General features: G+C 48.2%; 1 protein-coding gene across 3 annotated transcripts in view; it reads left to right on the forward strand.

Moving 5' to 3' along the window:
• KCNH8 (potassium voltage-gated channel subfamily H member 8) overlaps positions 1-18,132 on the forward strand; it is a 256,175-nt gene that overhangs the window by 70,366 nt on the left and 167,677 nt on the right. For all 3 annotated transcript variants that reach the window (XM_029071286.1, XM_029071289.1, XM_029071285.1), the window contains exon 2: positions 5,858-6,091. In XM_029071286.1, the coding sequence (XP_028927119.1) occupies positions 5,858-6,091 (234 nt within the window). The remainder of the gene's footprint in view (positions 1-5,857; positions 6,092-18,132) is intronic.

An 18,132-nucleotide genomic window follows, 5' to 3' on the forward strand; every position in this document is an offset into this window, starting at 1 on the left:
CACTGGATGAGGACCCCAGGCTGCCCACAGTGGCACTGCTTTAGCTTCAGCCCCATCTTTTTACAAGAAAATATCTTTCTCCAACGTTTGCTTTTTATCTTTCTCCACTTTAGGGGAACCATCAAGTCCTTATACCTTAGGGAAGAAGAGAAAGTTTTCCCAATAGAAAGAAGAGATTGTGCTCTTATCCACTCCTTTACTTCTGACGGATTCCTCGAGCTTTTTCATGAACAAGTGTCGCTAAAATCAACAACGTTTATTTCCTTGGCACTGTTGTGACAACATTCCACAAAAATATACCGATCTCATATCCACGAAACATCTATTTCTCTCAAATCAGTTTACTCTTGAGTTTCCTGCTGCTTGTTACAATAATCTTCTATAAATCCATTAATCTTTTCTGCCTAATTCAACTTGAGCCCCGTGAAGTGAAAAGGAATATTTAGCAGACAAATGAGGTGCTGGAAAGCACTGTGAAATTACGAAACCTATCTGAATAACCCTCTAACCAGAAGAGCACTTGCAGAGTGGGAACCGGGGAGAGCTCCTAGTGACTGCCAAACCAGAATGGATAAACTCATTTGTATCGTTCTTTTTCCACTCACCTTCAAAAACCCAAATCAGGACTGTCTGGGTGTGAAAAGAAAAAAAAAAATCTCCAAAACTGCTAAATAATTCAGATCTTTTGGATCCCCGTACAAATTGACAGTAAAATGCCCGTTGGGGCACCCAGCTTCTTCAGATGGAGTGAAATGAATAGGAAGCTGCTGTTCGCCGTCTGATCATTAAACCAGGCGATGCAGATTTTCTGTAACAATGAATCGCTTGTTTATTGAGGTGTGATTAATTGTCTACAGTTCAGCGTCTACTGTTTCTCCCTGCTTTGCATTCATGAGCCCCGGCGTTTCCCGTCTGCTCTTAGAACTTTCCTCAGGTGAACTATTATTACCCTTAACAGAAGCGACTTTATTAAGAGTATGTACTGCTCTGTTCCTTCTAGCTGAGGCACTTCTAAGATTGGGCTCTGGAGAGGTAGGAAGGGCAAAATGGGGAAACGGGAGGGATGGTAAATAATTCAGTCCCCCAGGGAACCATTATTGCCCTGCTGATGTCATGCACCGGAATGGTTTCCCAGAGTCACAACAGGGCTCTAAATAACTTCCAACGCTCTCCTCCCCACTGGCCCCAGCTCCTCTACTGGTGCTGATCGAATGCCAGTTAGAGAAAAAAAAAAATCACCAGCATCACCGTACCATATTGCAGGGAGCGGCCTGATCTCGTCCTCATTTCCAGCACTTTCTATTCCGTAGCCTCTTGCCGCTTTAATAGAATGGCCAGTTGTCTCTGTTTTTATACTGGTTAGTCTGGTTTACAGATGGTCGATTCTCTGTCCGGGAAGGATTTAGCACTTGTTGGCTATATTTTTTTTATAGTATTTGTTAAGTGCTTACTATGTGTTGAGCACTGGTCTAAGCTCTGGCATAGGTATTGTTCAATACTTTCATTTAAAACACTCAACCTCTATCTGTCACAGCTCCTGCTGCTAAATTCTGTAGCTCAGTCTAGTACCCATCTTCAAAGGGACAGAGGAAGCGAGCGAGAGGGAGGTGTTTATGTGTGGGTGGGGGAGTGAAATGGAAACAGTACACATGTCACCAAGTTTGAGTGAGATCAGTGTATTCTTTGCAAAATGACATGTGTTATGTCATTTCATTGCTCCGAGCCCGGTGTAACACAGGTAAACGTTACGTTTCCTTTTTCAGTAGTTTCCACTACTGTCAGTGGCCACTTTATTTCTCAGTGCTGTGACTATCTTGGCCGTTGATTCCACTTCACCGCATTTAGCAGAGGGAATACTGGGGAGAGTGGGCAGAGCACTTGGGTTGGTGAGGCAGCCCAAGAAGAGGGGAAGACATGTGAATTGTAGTAGGAGCAGCGGGAAGGCGCCAGGTAGTCTCCAAGCCCAGGACCGATGATTGATCCAACCGGGATGAACAAACCCTTCCAGCTTGGGATCTCCACCTTGTTTCCCTTTCGGGAGTTGGAGCCCGGTGAGATTGTGTCTCCGGATCGCCCTCCATCCGGGACTTAGACACCCCGGAGACCCCGAAAGAGAAACCGGGGCCTTCGTCTTCCTCTGGAAGCGACGTACATTAGACTAGTGGGGAGAGGGGAAGGAAAGGGACTCGTTTTCCTCTTTGCTGTCTCCTTCAGCCCTCGATGGCAATGAGGGCTGTCGGGTCCTCTTCCTTAAAATGCCTGCTCTTTCGCAGAGGCACAGTGGGTATGTCCAGGAGAGATGAAAAAGATCTCAGAACAGACAAAGGAGGGATAGGAGGAATAATAATAATAGTGGTGATATTGGTTTAGCTCGCACTATGCACTAAGCACTGTACTATGTGCTGGGCTAGACGATCAGTTCAGACACACTCCAAGTCCCACGTGGAGCTCACAATCTAAGGGGTAGAGAGAACAGGTATTAATCCTCTTTTTACAGATGAGGAAACCGAGGCACAGAGAAGTTAAGTGACTTTCCCAAAGTCACACAGCAGGCAAGTGGCAGAGCTGGGATTAGAACCGAGCTCCTCCAAATACCAGGCTCTTTCCTCTAGGCTCGACTGCTTCTCCGAACAAAGAAACCTTGCTTCGGAGAACAAAGAAACCTACAGGAGTGGGACCGAGAAGAATGGAATAATGAAAGGCGGGGGGGGGGGGGGCAAAAAGGAAGCAGAGGTTTGCAAGAAGGACAGAGGAGAAAAATCGAGCAAAAGGAAGAAGATGCATGATAATCAGGAATAGGTTGAACGGGGAGACAGAATCTAGTAAAATGAATGGGGAAGAAGGAGTTGAAAAAGAATGGGGAGAGGAGGTAGCAAAGGAGATATAAAGCGGGAGAAAATGGGAAGATTTGAGAGCTTGTGCCAGGGCTGATTGATTAAGCAGTGGGTCACGGAAAGTAGGGCGGGTGTGAGACTGTGGATTGAACACTGGGAGAGTAGAGGGGTGATTCTCTATGAATTTTAGAATCACACATTAAAGCTCCAAGTTATCTGCATTCTGATTTTATTCCAATTAGGGCCTTCTGTAATTCTCCCCTATCCACTCAGAAATCCGCGTGTAGTATCCTGACTTCATGAGCTTTCTTAAACCTGTTTTCCCAAGAATACCGGAAATGAATATAGGCATTGGAGAGGGGAAATGAAAGAGTTAAGGCTCAAATCCTCCTCTTCTGCTGCCATCGTATCAGCGTTGCTTGTGAAGGCTCTGGATTGCTAAAGACCACGTTTTACTCAAAGATGATCACCTTTCACAAATGAAAGCACCGTTGTCTAGTGGGAAGAGCACAGGCCTGAAAGTCAGGGACCCTGGCTTCGAATCCCGGCTCGTGCTGGGTGACCTTGGGCGAGTCATTGAATTTCTCTGTGCCTCAGTTCCCTCATCTGCAAAATGGGGTTTCAGTTCCCGTTCCCCTTTGTACTAACTCTTTGCACCTTACGTGGGACCTGATTATCCTTTGATCGCGGTGCTTGGCAAGAGTGGAAAGCTAGGGGCAAATGCCTTCCTCAGGAAGTGACACCTACCAGACATTGGTAGAGTCCTTCCCTGCATGGCTGTGCGAGCGCTTAGTACAGTGCTCCGCACACGGTAAGCGCTCAATAAATACGATTGAATGAATGAACTACGTCCAGAGCTAGCAAGACTGTTCCTTCTCCCTGGGGCCCTTAGGCGCCTGCAGAGCTGGAGGGCCTTCTTCCATCCTTTCAGATCCTTCACTGAGGTAGCTAGAGTATATCTAGAGAAGCGGTATGGCCTAGTGGATGGAGAACGAGCCCGGGAGTCAGCAAGATCTGCGTTCTAATCCCGCTCCGACCCGTGTCCGCTGCGTGACCCCGGGCAAGTCCCTCAACTTCTCCGTTCCTCATTTCCCTCATCTGTAAAATGGGAATTAGGACTGGGAGCCCTCCGTGGGATAGGGACTGTGTCCAACCCGACTGTCTTGTATCTACCCCAGTGCCTAGTACACAGTAAGCGCTTAGCGAATACTGTAATGATTATTATAAATTTATCTAGGCCACAGTAGAACATAGAGAACATGATGCAGCGGTGGCCAGACTTACCTTTCCCTCACACTGGCCTCAGTCCCAGGGGCTGGTGCCTCTGCCGGTGTTCCCTAAGTGCCAAAGAGCAGCTTCGTGGCGGGCCGTGACTTAATGAGAATAAGCGGGAGGGAGTACAGAGATGATCTGTGCTGGCCGCAGCCCCCTGTTCCCTAACTTCACGACCACGTCGACCGTGCCACGTAGCCTAGCTCGGGCTTCGGGAGCTACGCCGTAAAAACCGAAGAACCGTACTCGGCTCGGAAGCCGCGGTTCAGTCACACCCCGCTCCATTTCAAGTGCACAGAGCTTTCAGGCCTGGAGTTTCTTTACCGTATCCAAAGCCTGCACGACAAAAGCAAGCAGACTTGCCTCAGTTCACAGAATGATTTCAGAAGCGGGAATCCCGGTTGCCTTAACCTCACCGATCTCCAACTACCGCCCAGACCGCACGCTTCACTCCTCAAATGCCGACTTACTCACTCGTACCTCAGTCTTGTCTGTTTCGTCCTTGCCCGTGTCCTGGAACTCCCTCCCCCTTAATTATCCGAGAGACCACCGCTCTCCCCACCTTAAAAACCCTATTAAAATCACATCTCTTAGAGAAGCAGCGGGGCCTAGTGGAGAGAGGGCATGAGCCTGAAGGTCGGAAGGACCTGGGTTCTAATCCTGTTGCTGCCACTTTTCTGACTCAGTGGAAAGAGCCTGGGCTTGGGAGTCAGAGGTCATGGGTTCGACTCCCGGCTCTGCCACTTGTCAGCTGTGTGACTGTGGGCGAGTCACTTCACTTCTCTGGGCCTCCGTTACCTCATCTGTAAAATGGGGATTAACTGTGAGCCTCCCGTGGGACGACCTGATGACCCTGTATCTTCCCCAGCTCTTAGAACAGTGCTCTGCACTTAGTAAGCGCTTAACAAATACCAACATTATCATTATTATCATTCAAATGGGGATTAACTGTGAGCCTCACGTGGGACGACTTGATTACCCTGTATCTCCCCCAGCGCTTAGAACAGTGCTCTGCACATAGTAAGCGCTTCACAAATACCAATATTATTAGTTTGGGCAAGTCACTTCACTTCTCTGTGCTTCAGTTACCTCGTACGTAAAACGGGAACTACGACCGGAAGCCCCGCGGGCGACGGGGACTGTGTCCAACCCGATTTGCTTGCCTCCACCCCCGCCCTCGGTACAGTGCCTGGCGCGTAGTAAGCGTTTAACAAATCCCACCATCTCCTCCAAGGGGCTTTCCCCGACTAAAACCCTCATTTCCCCTACTCGCTCTCCTTTCTGCCTCACCTATGCGCTTGCATCTGTACCGTTTAAGCACTCGATATTCATCGTGCCTTCAGCCTCACAGTACCGATGTACATATCCTCATGTCCTGCCGTCTCCTCATCTGTAATTATTTCAGTGCCCGTCTCCCCCTTTAGACCGAAAGCCCCATGTGGGCAGGGACCGTTTCTACCGACTTTGTGATATTGTTCTCTCCCACGGCTTAGTTCAGTCCTCTGCACCCAGTAAGCACTCGGTAGATACCATGGATTGATTAACTAGGCCTAAACCTCCGCTACCGTGCCCCAGCAGATGTAGACACCACTTTCGCATCCCCATCCTGTCCGTGTCGACCCTTTCCGTATTTTAATTCCGTTCCTCCGAGGGGAGAGATTGCAGGAGGGTGGCCTGTTGGGCACAGTTTTAAAACAAGGGAATCTTCTTTTGGTTTTTAATTCGAGATTTGTCTCTCCGTTCTTCCACAGATAGCAACTTCATCCTTGCCAATGCTCAGGTGGCTAAGGGGTTCCCTATAGTTTACTGTTCGGATGGCTTCTGTGAGCTTGCCGGATTTACGCGAACCGAAGTCATGCAGAAGAGCTGCAGCTGTAAATTTCTCTTTGGTATGGAAACCAATGAGCAGCTGACTCTTCAGATTGAAAAGTCACTGGAGGAAAAAGTCGAATTCAAGGGAGAGATCATGTTTTACAAGAAGAACGGTGAGTGGCATTTTTTTTTTTTTTCTAATCAGGACTGAGTGAGTTTAGGCAACTGTGAAATATAAAACCATATTTAGCGCAGTAATTGTTCTGAAATTCCTATTAAAACGTAATGACATTCCAGGAAAAGGTACATTCCCTTAGGCAACGCTTATGAAGGTTTCGAGGATGGCCTCGGTCTAGCCATTAGAATCGTGGATGTCTATAACCCCGGTCTGCCTAGAAATGTCACGTTGGTATTATATTTGCTAACATGACTTTAGCTGAAATAAGAGTTGCTATTGTAAAATAATATTTGAACTAGACAGTAAATGAAAATGGAACCTCAGCCGGGGACCCAGTTCTGGGTCTCCTTCCGTTCTCCATCTACACGCACTCCCTTGCCGAACTCATTTGCTCTGTGGCTTCAACTTCCATCTCTGCATGGATGAGCCCCGAATCTGCCTCTGCAACCCCGACTTCTCTGCAGTCCCTCATTTCTTTCTGGCTTCTGGACATCTCTACTTGGATGTCCTCCTGACACCTTAAACTTAACTTGTCCAAACCAGAACTCCTCATCTGCCCAACCAAACCCTGTTCTCTCCATCTTTCCCATCACTGTCCTCCCTATCTCACAGGCCCTAGCTCAGCTCGGCATTATCCTTGGCTCCTCTGTTTCATTTAACGTCCCTATTCAATCTGTCACCAAATCCTATAGGCGATGCTTTCACATCGTCGCTAAAATCCATCCTTTCCTCTCCGTCCTAACTGCAACTACTCGGCTGATCCGAGCGCTTACAATTCGTTCATTCATTCAATAGTATTTATAGAGCGCTTGCTATGTGCAGAGCACTGTCCCGAGTTCTTGCAGTGTACAATTCGGCAACAGATAGAGGCAGTCCGTGCCCAGTGACGGGCTCGCTGTCTAATCGGGGGAGACAGACGGCGAGCAAAACGGAACGAAACCGAACCAAGACAACATTATCACGATAAATAGAATCAAAGGAATATACACCTCATTAACAAAATAAATAGGGTAATAAAAATATATATACAAATGAGTACGGTGCTGAGGGGAGGGAAAGGGTCATGGGGAAGAGCAGAGGGAAAGGGGGCTTAGCTGAGGGGAGGTGAAGGGGGAAGGAGGAGGAGCCGCGATATCCCACCTATATCCCACAATATCCCACCTTAATAGCCGCACGACTTAATGGACGGAGCACGAGCTTGGGAGTCTGAGCCCCTTGAGGTACAAGTTATAATATAACTTGTTATATCCTCCAGGCTTACGCTTAACAAGTACTACTGCTATTCAGCTCCCTCCCTGACCTCCCTGCCTCCTGCTTTTCCCCACTCCAGTCCCTACTTCATTCTGCTGCCTGGATCATTTTTCTAAAAAAAAAAAAAAAAATCCAGTCCACGTCTTCCCAATCCAGAAGACCCTCCAGTGGTTGCCTATACATTTCTGCGTCAAACAGAAGCTCCTCCTCACCGGCTTTAAAGCACTCAATCAGCTTTCCCCCCTCCTAGCTCGCCTCACTGATTTCCTCCTACAACCCGGTCTGCACAGTTCACTTCTCCAACACCAACTCACTTACCATACCTCGATCTCATCTGTGTCACCGCCGGTCCCTCACCCACGTCCTCCTTCTGGTTTGGAACTCCCTCCCCCTTCAGAAAAGACAGACCACCACTCTCCCCACCTACAAAGCCTTATTCAAATCGTCTCCAAAAGGAGTTCCCCAATTAAGCCCTCTTTTCCTCTACTCTCCCTCCCTTCTACGTTGCCCCTGGATGTGTACGCTCCTCGCCTTTAATAGTCTCCCACCCTCGGCCCCACAGCACGTAGGTACGTAGCCTTAATTTATTTTAATGCCTGTCTCCCGCTTTAAACTGTCAGCTCATTTTGGGCTACTAACTCCATTCTATTATACTCTCCCAAGTGCTTAGGGCAGTGCCCTGCATGCAGTGAACCCTCAATAAATATTTTTAATTGATTGAGGATTAAGCATTAGGGAATTAGAATAAATGTTTTGGTCACAGTCTGCCCCAAGATTTGGTCCATGCAGAATATTAATTTCCAAGCTCTCGTATACCGAACCCTAACAGAGTCATCAGTGGTTTTGATCCAGATGGGCAGGGTTGATTCCGCCCGGCCCCGGACCTGTGACATTAAGAGAATTAGCTGGCCCTTTGTAAAATAACTAGATTTTTGGACAAACCTCCTGAGAATTCAAGTGTCATTTGACTGATGAGCCAGATACTGTAATTGCACATGTAACCCTAATTAAACCATAAACCTTGATGATGATCTTGGAACCAATTCAGAGAGAGCCTGGAAAAGGATTTAAACCTCAGTGAATACCAGTTTCACTGCAGTGCACTAGCGCTTAGAACAGTAAGCACTTAACAAATACCATTCTTATTATTAACTCTTGACAAAGTTTGAATATTATGCTTGTAGTGTACATTTCCTTTTGGAAAGTGATGTCACTTGGTGATTGGTTTTGTTCCACCACGTGATTATGATCACTGTCAGAGGGCTGTACGTGTCGAATCAATGCCCTGCTTCGTGTCAAGTGGATGTGAGCCTGCTGTGGGCAGGGATTCTACCTATTTGTTGCTGAACTGTACTTGCCAAGCGCTTAGTACAGTGCTCTGCACACAGTAAGCGCTCAATAAATATGAATGAATGAATGAGTCCCAGGAAACAGTATGGCCTAGGGGAAAGAGCAAAGGCCTGAGTCAGGCGATCTGGGTTCTGACCCGGCTCTACCGCTTGTCCTCTGTGCTTGGGCAAGTCCCTTTACTTCTCTGTGCTTCCAGTTACCTCCTCTGTAAAATGGAGATAAATGACCCGTTCTCCCTCCCCCTCAAACTATGAACCCCGTTGGGGACAGGGATTGAGTCAGAGATTCTGATTGTACTGTATCTATTCCAACACTTAGGACGGCGCATGGAACGTAGTGAACACCTGACAAATACCATATTATGTCCACTCTTGTTCAAAATGGGACAGGACAATATTCATATGCGGGGAACTGTGGCTTTATGTCACCTGGAAAGGATAGGTTTTGCATGTTATGGGCTTTCATTATCCCAAAATTTGGCATTAGAAAGAAGGCAATAGCTCCATCCTCTGTGACCACTGAGAAAGAAGAAACATTTTCTGCACCTATTTACTATTACTCTTTAAGAGAGATTAGCCCCTTTACACACTGCAGCTCACTTTTTTCTCTAAATCATGCCGCCTACTTGTTTTTGAAACAGAAACAACATGGACTGAAAATGTTGAGCTTCAGTTCTTTCATTAGTGTTTCTAAGTAAACAGTAAAAAATGCTTCCGTGAAATGTAGGTGGTAGGTGGGTCTGGGACTTCAAACTCCAGCGGAATTGGAACAATATCTTTTCTGATAGCTATATTTAAAGGAGCTGTCATTCAGTAACTGGCAGCAATCTGCCCACTTGTCCTGGTATCTTGTTTTATTTTAACTGGACTTCTTGAGCCTTAACTTGTACATCTCTTACGGCAGAAATTCCAACTTTCGTTGAGCAGAATATTGTGTAAACTGCATATTTTGGACCCTTTTTATGGCATTTGATAAGTGCTTACTGTACTGGAGTATCTACTGGGGTAGATACAAGCTAATCGGGTTGGACGTAATCCACGCCCCACTTGGGGCTCACATCGGAAGCCTTTAAAAGTAAACCTGTGAGTTGTTAAAGCTTGCGCAGCAAAATTAAAAGTGTCACGTAGCTGCGTTTTTAGCAGTCCACTGCATTTATGTATGTAATTGTGTTTATGGTATGTATGAGCTGGGTCCATATACGCCTATATGTAGATATATTACGTGTAACGTGTAAATATATCAAACCGTAAAGTGAAACGTGCATCAGAAAGTCCCCTCTGGACTGTGAGCTCGTTGTGGGTAGGGGAAGTGCCTGTTTGTTGTTGTAATGTGCTCTCCCAAGCGTTTAGTTCAGTGCTTTGCACACAGTCAGCACTCACTAAATACGATTGAATGAATGAGTGAAGAAAGCACCTAAGAGAACCTGCCAAGAGACCCCTTGAGAGACCGGAAACTCTGCTTCTCTCTTGGGTAGCTAGTTATCTTACTACAAGAGATAAGTACCATTTAATAATAATGTTGGTATTTGTTAAGCGCTTACTATGCGCAGAGCGCTGTTCTAAGCGCTGGGGTAGATACAGGGTAATCAGGTTGTCCCACGTGAGGCTCATAGTAAATCCCCGTTTTACAGATGAGGTAACTGAGGCACAGAGAAGTGAAGTGACTCGCCCACAGTCCCACAGCTGACAAGTGGCGGAGCCGGGAGTCGAACTCATGACCTCTGACTCCGAAGCCCAGGCTCTTTCCATTCTGGGTGACAACACTGATAAATGTCTTTCCAGAAATTTGTGGTCTTGCTAAAGACTACGTAATCTTCAACCAGATCTCAGGTTTCTGGAAATGTAATTTAATTCTTGGAAATGTGCTTCCGATGATGAGAAAAGTGATTTAACATACCTAAATACCGAAAAAAAAAAAAAATGTTGCTGTCCAAACTGAGTAACCATTTCTTCCTGTAATTTAGCATTTTGACTAGACACTTTGCAGAGGCCACATATAAGGTAGTTCATATGATGATATGATGGATAAACATCTGGAGAATTAGACTTTTTCACGTATAATTGTCCGAGCCTTCAGTGTGAATGGTCGTGCTTGTGAATTCGCTATTCCAGTTGAGAGGCGGCATAGCCTAGTGGATAGAGCGTGGACCCGGGAGTCAGAAGGACCTGGGTTTTCGTCCTGGCTCTCTGACTTATCTGCTGTGTGACCTTGGGCGAATCACTTACCTTCTCTGGGCCTCAGTTACCTCTCTGTAAAATGAGGATTAATCCATCAACCGTATTTATCGGGTGCCTACTGTGCGCAGAGCACTGTACCGAGTGCTGGAGCGTTAGCGGACACGTTCCCTGCCCAAAATGAGAATAAGACTGTGCGCCGCGTGTGGGACATGATTCTATCCAATCTGATCCGTATGTCTCTACCCTAGCGCTTAGTAGTGCTTGGCACACAGAAAGCACTTAACAAATGCCATATTTCATTCTTCTTAAGTCGTTAGGGTGACCTCTCCCTCTTGACTTCAGCTACTGAGCAAAGGAAAATATGGGAGGGCTACCTGCTCTCTGTGCCACTAATAATAATAATGTTGGTATATTTGCTAAGCGCTTACTATGCGCAGAGCACTGCTCTAAGCGCTGGGGGAGCTACAGGGTCATCAGGTTGTCCCACGTGAGGCTCACTGTTAATCCCCATTGTACAGATGAGGTAACTGAGGCCCAGAGAAGTGAAGTGACTCGCCCACAGTCACACAGCTGACAAGTGGCAGAGCCGGCCGTCGAACCCATGACCTCTGACTCCGAAGCCCGGGCTCTTCCCACTGAGCCACGCTGCTTTCCATAACAATCCCTAGGTATTTGAGGGTCACATGTATGGGCCCAGTTATGTTTAAGCCCGGTTTCTGCTTTTCGCTTTGGGAGTATTTTATGTTCCCTGAGGATTTACAAAACGGATCCCGGTATAGGGGAAATGGAAGCCTTGGGACATATCGGTGATGAAAATGATGTCAAAGTGTTCTCCAGATGAAAATTTAAAATGTGCAGTGGGCCTGAAATCTGTAATTGGCAGCCTTGTCAGCCAGACTTGCAGGCTTGCCGGGAGAGTGGTTTCGGCCAATTCTAGGTTCTCGGTATGGAATAACATTCCCTTCCAGTGGATTTTAAAAGTCTAATAGCAACCACATAATCCACTTAGGGGAGTGACCGTTACTGGGCAGAGAGTTTGTAGCGATGTATGATGGGATTGCTGATCTTAACCTCCTTAGCGTGTGTGTTTATGAGGTAAGTAGATATTGATTTCCAAGGCTAGACACCTTGTAAATAGAGTCGGGAAGGTCTTTCAGCCTCAAACCATTCACCACGTTCCCCCCCCACTCACCGGTAGCGTAGCCGCGTTGTACCCGATGATGTCGGAACTAACGCTGAGGACGTTTAATTAAAATCCTCGGTTGTTCACTCACCTCCCACTTTTTTTTTTTTTTTTTTTGGAAGACTTGGCCTCCCTCTTGGGCTTCCTTTCATTAACCAATCAACCCGTGGTATTTATTGAGTGCTAACCATGTGCAGAGCACTGTACTCATTCATTCATTCATTCAATTCATTCAATAGTATTTATTGAGCGCTTACTTTGTGCAGAGCACTGTACTAAGCGCTTGGGATGAACAAGTCGGCAACAGATAGAGACGGTCCCTGCCGTTTGACGGGCTTACGGTCTAATCGGGGGGAGACGGACAGACGAGAACGATGGCACTAAACAGCGTCAAGGGGAAGAACATCTCGTAAAAACAACGGCAAGTACCAAGTGCTTAGGAGAGCGCGATTAGCACAGTGCCTGGCGCACAGTTAAGCGTTTAACAAATGCCATCATTATTTTACAGTGCAACAGAATTGCGCTTAGAAGAGCGTTTGACACACATCGTGAGCACTTAACAATTTGCCATTTAAAAGAAAAAGAATTGGCAGACACTTTGTCCATAACGAGCTAAATCATTTAATCCCCTAGTTTGAATTTTCTCCTCTCGCCGGAAAGTGAAGCACATTCTCTTGGCTCTGAGAGGAGCGGCGTCTTGGTTCTCTCCGTTAGGTTGGCTCAGAGCAGCAGAGAGCCGAATATACGGTGTCGGGTAGACCAGTGGAATCTTCCCCGCACCCCAGTGTGTAGAATTCACCCTGTGTATGGACCCAGATAGCTGGCTGGGGTAGCCAGAAAGATAGCAAAAGTATCCAGTATAATAATGTTGGTATCTGTTAAGCGCTTACTATGTGCAGAGCACTGTTCTAAGCGCTGGAGGAGCTGTAGGGTCATCAGGTCGTCCCACGTGAGGTTCACAGTTAATCCCCATTTTACAGATGAGGGGACTGAGGCACCGAGAAGGTAAGTGACTTGCCTAAGGTCACACAGCTGACAAGTGGCAGAGCCGGGAGTCGAACTCACGACCTCCGACTCCGAAGCCCGGGCTCTTTCCACCGAGCCACGCTGCTTCCCATAATGTTTGTATTTGTTAAGCGCTTACTATGTGCAGAGCGCCGTTCTAAGCGCTGGGGTAGACACGGGGGAATCAGGTTGTCCCACGTGGGGCTCACAGTCTTCATCCCCATTTTACAGATGAGGTAGCCGAGGCCCAGAGGAGTGAAGTGACCCGCCCACAGTCACACAGCTGACAGGTGGCGGAGCCGGGAGTCGAACCCATGACCTCTGACCCCCAAGCCCGGGCCCTTTCCACCGAGCCACGCGGCTTCTCAGTATCCAGCGTCCCCTCCCCTCAAAAATCCCCAGGCAGGATAGCCAGGTTCAGCGTGCCTCTTCTCCTGCCCAAAAGGCACACCGCTCTCCTCTCCCCGCATCAAGGCCGAACCCCGGCTCGCTACTTTTCACCAGGGTCCAAGCAAGAGGAGCAGAGGGAGGGAGACTAGGCAAATGCGCTGGCTTCTCATTTCCAGCCTGTCTTGCGGCACCGATGTTCCGAGAAGCAGCGTGGCTCAGAGGATAGAGTAGGGGCCTGAGAGTCACAATTAACTTAATGTTAATCAATTAACGTTGGCGTCTGCTAAGCGCTTACTATATGCAGGGCACCGTTCTAAGCGCCGGGGCGGATACAGGGTCATCAGGTTGTCCCACGTGAGGTTCACAGTCTTAATCCCCATTTTACCGATGAGGTAACTGAGGCACAGAGAAGTGAAGTGACTTCCCCGCGGTCACACAGCTGCCAAGTGGCGGAGCCGGCATTCGAACTCATGATCTCTGACTCCCAAGCCCGTGTTCTTTCCACCGAGCCACGCTGCTTCCCCAGTGATGGCATTTATTAAGCGCTTACTGTGTGCAAAGCACTGTTCTAAGCACTGGGGGGATACGGGGTGATCAGGTTGTCCCACGTGGGGCTCACAGTCTTCATCCTCATTTTACAGATGAGGCCACTGAGGCACCGAGAAGTGAAGTGACTCGCCCAAAGTCACACAGCTGACGAGCGGCGGAGCCGGGATTTGAACCCATGACCTCTGACTCCCAAGCCCGGGCTCTTTCCGTTGAGCCACGCGGCTTCTAATCCCTGCTGTGTGACCTTGACCGAGTCACTTAAACTGTTTGTGCTTCAGTTCCTTCATTTGCAAAATGGGGATCAAGAAGCGTGAGCCCCACGTGGGACGGGGACCGTGTCCGACCTCATTATCTTCTCTCCACCCCAGTGCACAGAACGGTGCTTGGCATATAGTAAGTGCTTAACGGGTACCGTAATTATCATTATTATATTATTATTTCTTGCCCGATCCTCTTGCATATAGTTCTCCAATCCTTGAAAAGTAGACAGGAGTGGATGGTCTTTTTATTATTATTATTATCATCAAGTAATTAGTGATCAGTGCAGTCATTAATGATCAGTGGTTAATCTCTCACACCTGTTAGATATTTCTGATGAACTGACTGGGATTTAGACTCTGGCAGCTAGTTTTTGGGCGGGTAGGTTTTTTGTGGTGGTGTTTTTTTTTCAGAAAATCCTTGCCTCTCCCTGAGATAAGGGATTGCCGAGTTCTTCTAGGTCCAGCCCTGTTTAACCTGTGGACCCAACTGTTTAACTTTCCTCAGCTGTATCTTCTTCATCTGCAAAGCCGGGATAATCCCGATCCATCTCCCGGGGCTTAATTAAATGTGCATGTAACACTGGGCTCTGTTCCCCGCCCCCTCGCTCCCCGATCCCCAAGTCACTCCTTTCCAGTAAGTTAGATGCATAAGGAGCCACACTGGGGCCACTGAACTCTAAATGGGCCCCCGGTGCCCTGCCCGAACGTCACCTCCCTACTAAGCACCTAGTTTTCAGCACAGTGAATGTAGGCACTGAATCTGTAAGGCCCATTCTCACTCCCCCTGGGACACCCGCACGGCTTTCAGCCGCCCCAACTGCGTGGATGACTCCTGGCGCTTTAAATCTGACCTCCCTTCCTCCTCTCTCGCCCCGCTCCAGTCTATTCTTCACTCCGCCGCCCGGCTCATCTTCCCGCAGAAACGATCTGGGCCTGTCACTCCCCTTCTTAGACGACTCCAGCGGTTGCCTATCGACCTCCGCTCCAAACAGAAACTCCTCACTCTAGGCTTCGAGGCCCTACGTCACCTTGCCAACTTCCTACCTCTCCTCCCTTCTCTCTTTCCGCCGCCCACCCCGCACGCTCCGCTCCTCCGCCGCCCACCTCCTCGCCGTCCCTCGGTCTCGCCCGTCCCGCCGTCGACCCCCGGGCCGCGTCCTCCCGCGGTCCCGGAGCGCCCTCCCTCCTCACCTCCGCCAAACTGATTCTCTTCCCCTCTTCCAAACCCGACTTAAAACTCACCTCCTCCGAGAGGCCTTCCCAGACTGAGCTCCCCTTCTCCCTCTACTCCCTCTGCCGCCCCCCCCCCCTTCACCTCTCCGCAGCTCAACCCTCTTTTCCCCCCATTTCCCTCTGCTCCTCCCCCCTCCCTTCCCGTCCCCTCAGCACCGTACTCGTCCGCTCGACTGTATATATTTTCGTTACCCTATTCATTTTGTTAATGAAATGTACATCGCCTCGATTCTATTTAGTCGCCGTTGTTTTTACGAGATGTTCTTCCCCTCGACTCTGTTTATTGCCATCGTTCTCGTCTGTCCGTCTCCCCCGATCAGACCGTGAGCCCGTCAAACGGCAGGGACCGTCTCTATCTGTCGCCGACTTGTTCATTCCAAGCGCTTAGTACACTGCTCTGCACATAGTAAGTGCTCAATAAATACTACTGAATGAATACGCCAGCGCTTAGAACGGTGCTCTGCACATAGTAAGTGCTTAACAGATACAAACATCATTATTATTATTATCTTCCTGAAACTCTGTCAGGAACTCATTTTGCCACTCCTTACTATTGGCTTTCAGGTTTTCCATCAGTTTCCTCCATCCTACACCCTTTTTCACTCACTGTTCTCCACCTCAGACTGTTTGTTGCTCCCGAACTCACCTTGCTCTCAATTCTTCTCACCTCTCAATTCCCTTACTTTCAGCATTTCCCCTGCTGGGACTTACTCTTCCCCTCTAATCTGCAGCTCGCCCTCTTTTTGAAGTCCTCCTAAAAATATCCCCCGGGGAACCCCCCCCCCCCCCCGCCCTTGATTGATTCTCATCGCCCAAGTCGCCATTAACCCAACAGCCATTCAAAGGCGTTCGCCATTGATGTCGTACGTTAGGAAACTCGCAGACACAAAGGACTGTGTCTGCATGACTGTTGCAGGGTCCATCCTAATAGGGTCTTTATGTTCCTTCGCGCCTGAATGACTCGCTCATCTTTTGCCTCGGTCTGGCCCAGCTGTCTCCACTGGTTAAGGAGACTTCCTTCTGTCAGTTTTCATTGAGGGTAAAAACTCATATCGGAAGCTGGGCCGTCATAGCTCCGGGTGGGCTTCCAGAACCTTCAGAGTAATCGGATATCAGTATCTAAATATAGGCTCCCAGATTGGCTTTGGACCATCTCTGTGTAAAATCCCTGGCTAGGTGAAGTGGCCTCCCCCAGGCAGTGAATTACACAGTCGATCTGTATTATATTGAAAGAGAAAAAAGTGATAAACTCCATAAATTCTGTAATGCAACTCATCTTCCTCAGTGAACTGCCTAATTCTGCATTCAGACTGCGCTTATTCCCAAACCATGTTTTATGCAGCCTGGGGTGATTCTATGTCATTTTCCAGAAACCGTGATGCAACCAATCCTGACCGGCAAAGGAAGACCGGGAGTCTTTGGAGCGGTGCGCTTTCCCCAGGTCATTTTTTTGAAAGCAGTTTGTGCTTGCCAGCCCCGGGAATGGAGTGGAAGCAGCTTATTCATTCTAAGGCATTCCTAGCCGTAACACCAGGCGAATGATTTAACAATGAACAAATGAATCAGCAGTGTTACGATCGAGATTCCCAGAATACAAATTTCCATTCGTATAAATAGTATGTACTGAAAACCTTGGGTGAACCTCTGGAATCTGAGCCAAACGGTTTTATTACGTACAATTTGAAAAACTAGGTAAGTGGATCCTCGTTTCGGATGACCTTTGAGAAGGCTGGTATCTGCACCCCGTAGGTGCCCTGCCGGGGAGCCAGAACGCTCTTTCAGGAGATTCTTGTCCCTCCAGGGTCGGGGGAGCCACAGCTGATATCGCCTCCGCAGCAGCAAGAGGCGTGTTTCCGGCTCTGCCCGTTTTGTCCGTGAGTGGTATGAGGAAGGTCTTAGTCCCTCCCCCTTTCTAAGGGAGATTATAAGAGGAACAGAGTCCGTTAAGACCGTGAGCCCCGGGTGGGACAGGGACTGTGTCGGACCCAATTATCTCGTATCCACACCAGTGCTTAGAATGGTGTTATGATACCTAGTAAGTGCTTAAAGAATTCCATCAAAAAGTGTAAAAGAAGGGCGGCATGGCAGCTCATCTTCATACCCGACCTGGTGCCCCACTGAAAAGAGTACAAGCTCCATAGCAGAGGCTTTGATTTCTGGCCTAAACCGAGGCACCGATGACTGGACAAAGATCTAGCAACCACCTCCGAGCCTGGACCAAGCCTTGGGAACTTCATCCCTGTCGCCCCTGAGAATTTCCCACAGCTGTATTAGGCCCGCAATCTACCCCCATTCTTCACTCGAGTAGTGAGTGGCCTTTTGGGGTGCGGCAGTCACCCCTAAAGAGAGAAAATAAGAAACGACCCTCTCCTTTCACTGGATTCTATCTCGTTTTTTCTGCTACCCTTCATCTCCTCAACATTCCTGCCTCTTGATTCTCCCACCTCCGACCAATAGCTTGAACAGCTCGGCACCCATGTATCACATCATAAATTCCTGTGTTTATCTACTTGGGCTGCTGATTTTATCTCTGCTCAGATACTGTACGTTCATTGTCTAGTAGGTGCTTGGCTTCCCCGGGATGGAGACCGTACCTTATGCTACTGTACGTGCAGGGTGAAATGAAAACAGGGAGAAG

This window comes from Ornithorhynchus anatinus, chromosome 8 (assembly GCF_004115215.2).
Source record: "Ornithorhynchus anatinus isolate Pmale09 chromosome 8, mOrnAna1.pri.v4, whole genome shotgun sequence".
In the NCBI taxonomy this organism is placed as follows: Eukaryota; Metazoa; Chordata; class Mammalia; order Monotremata; family Ornithorhynchidae; genus Ornithorhynchus; species Ornithorhynchus anatinus.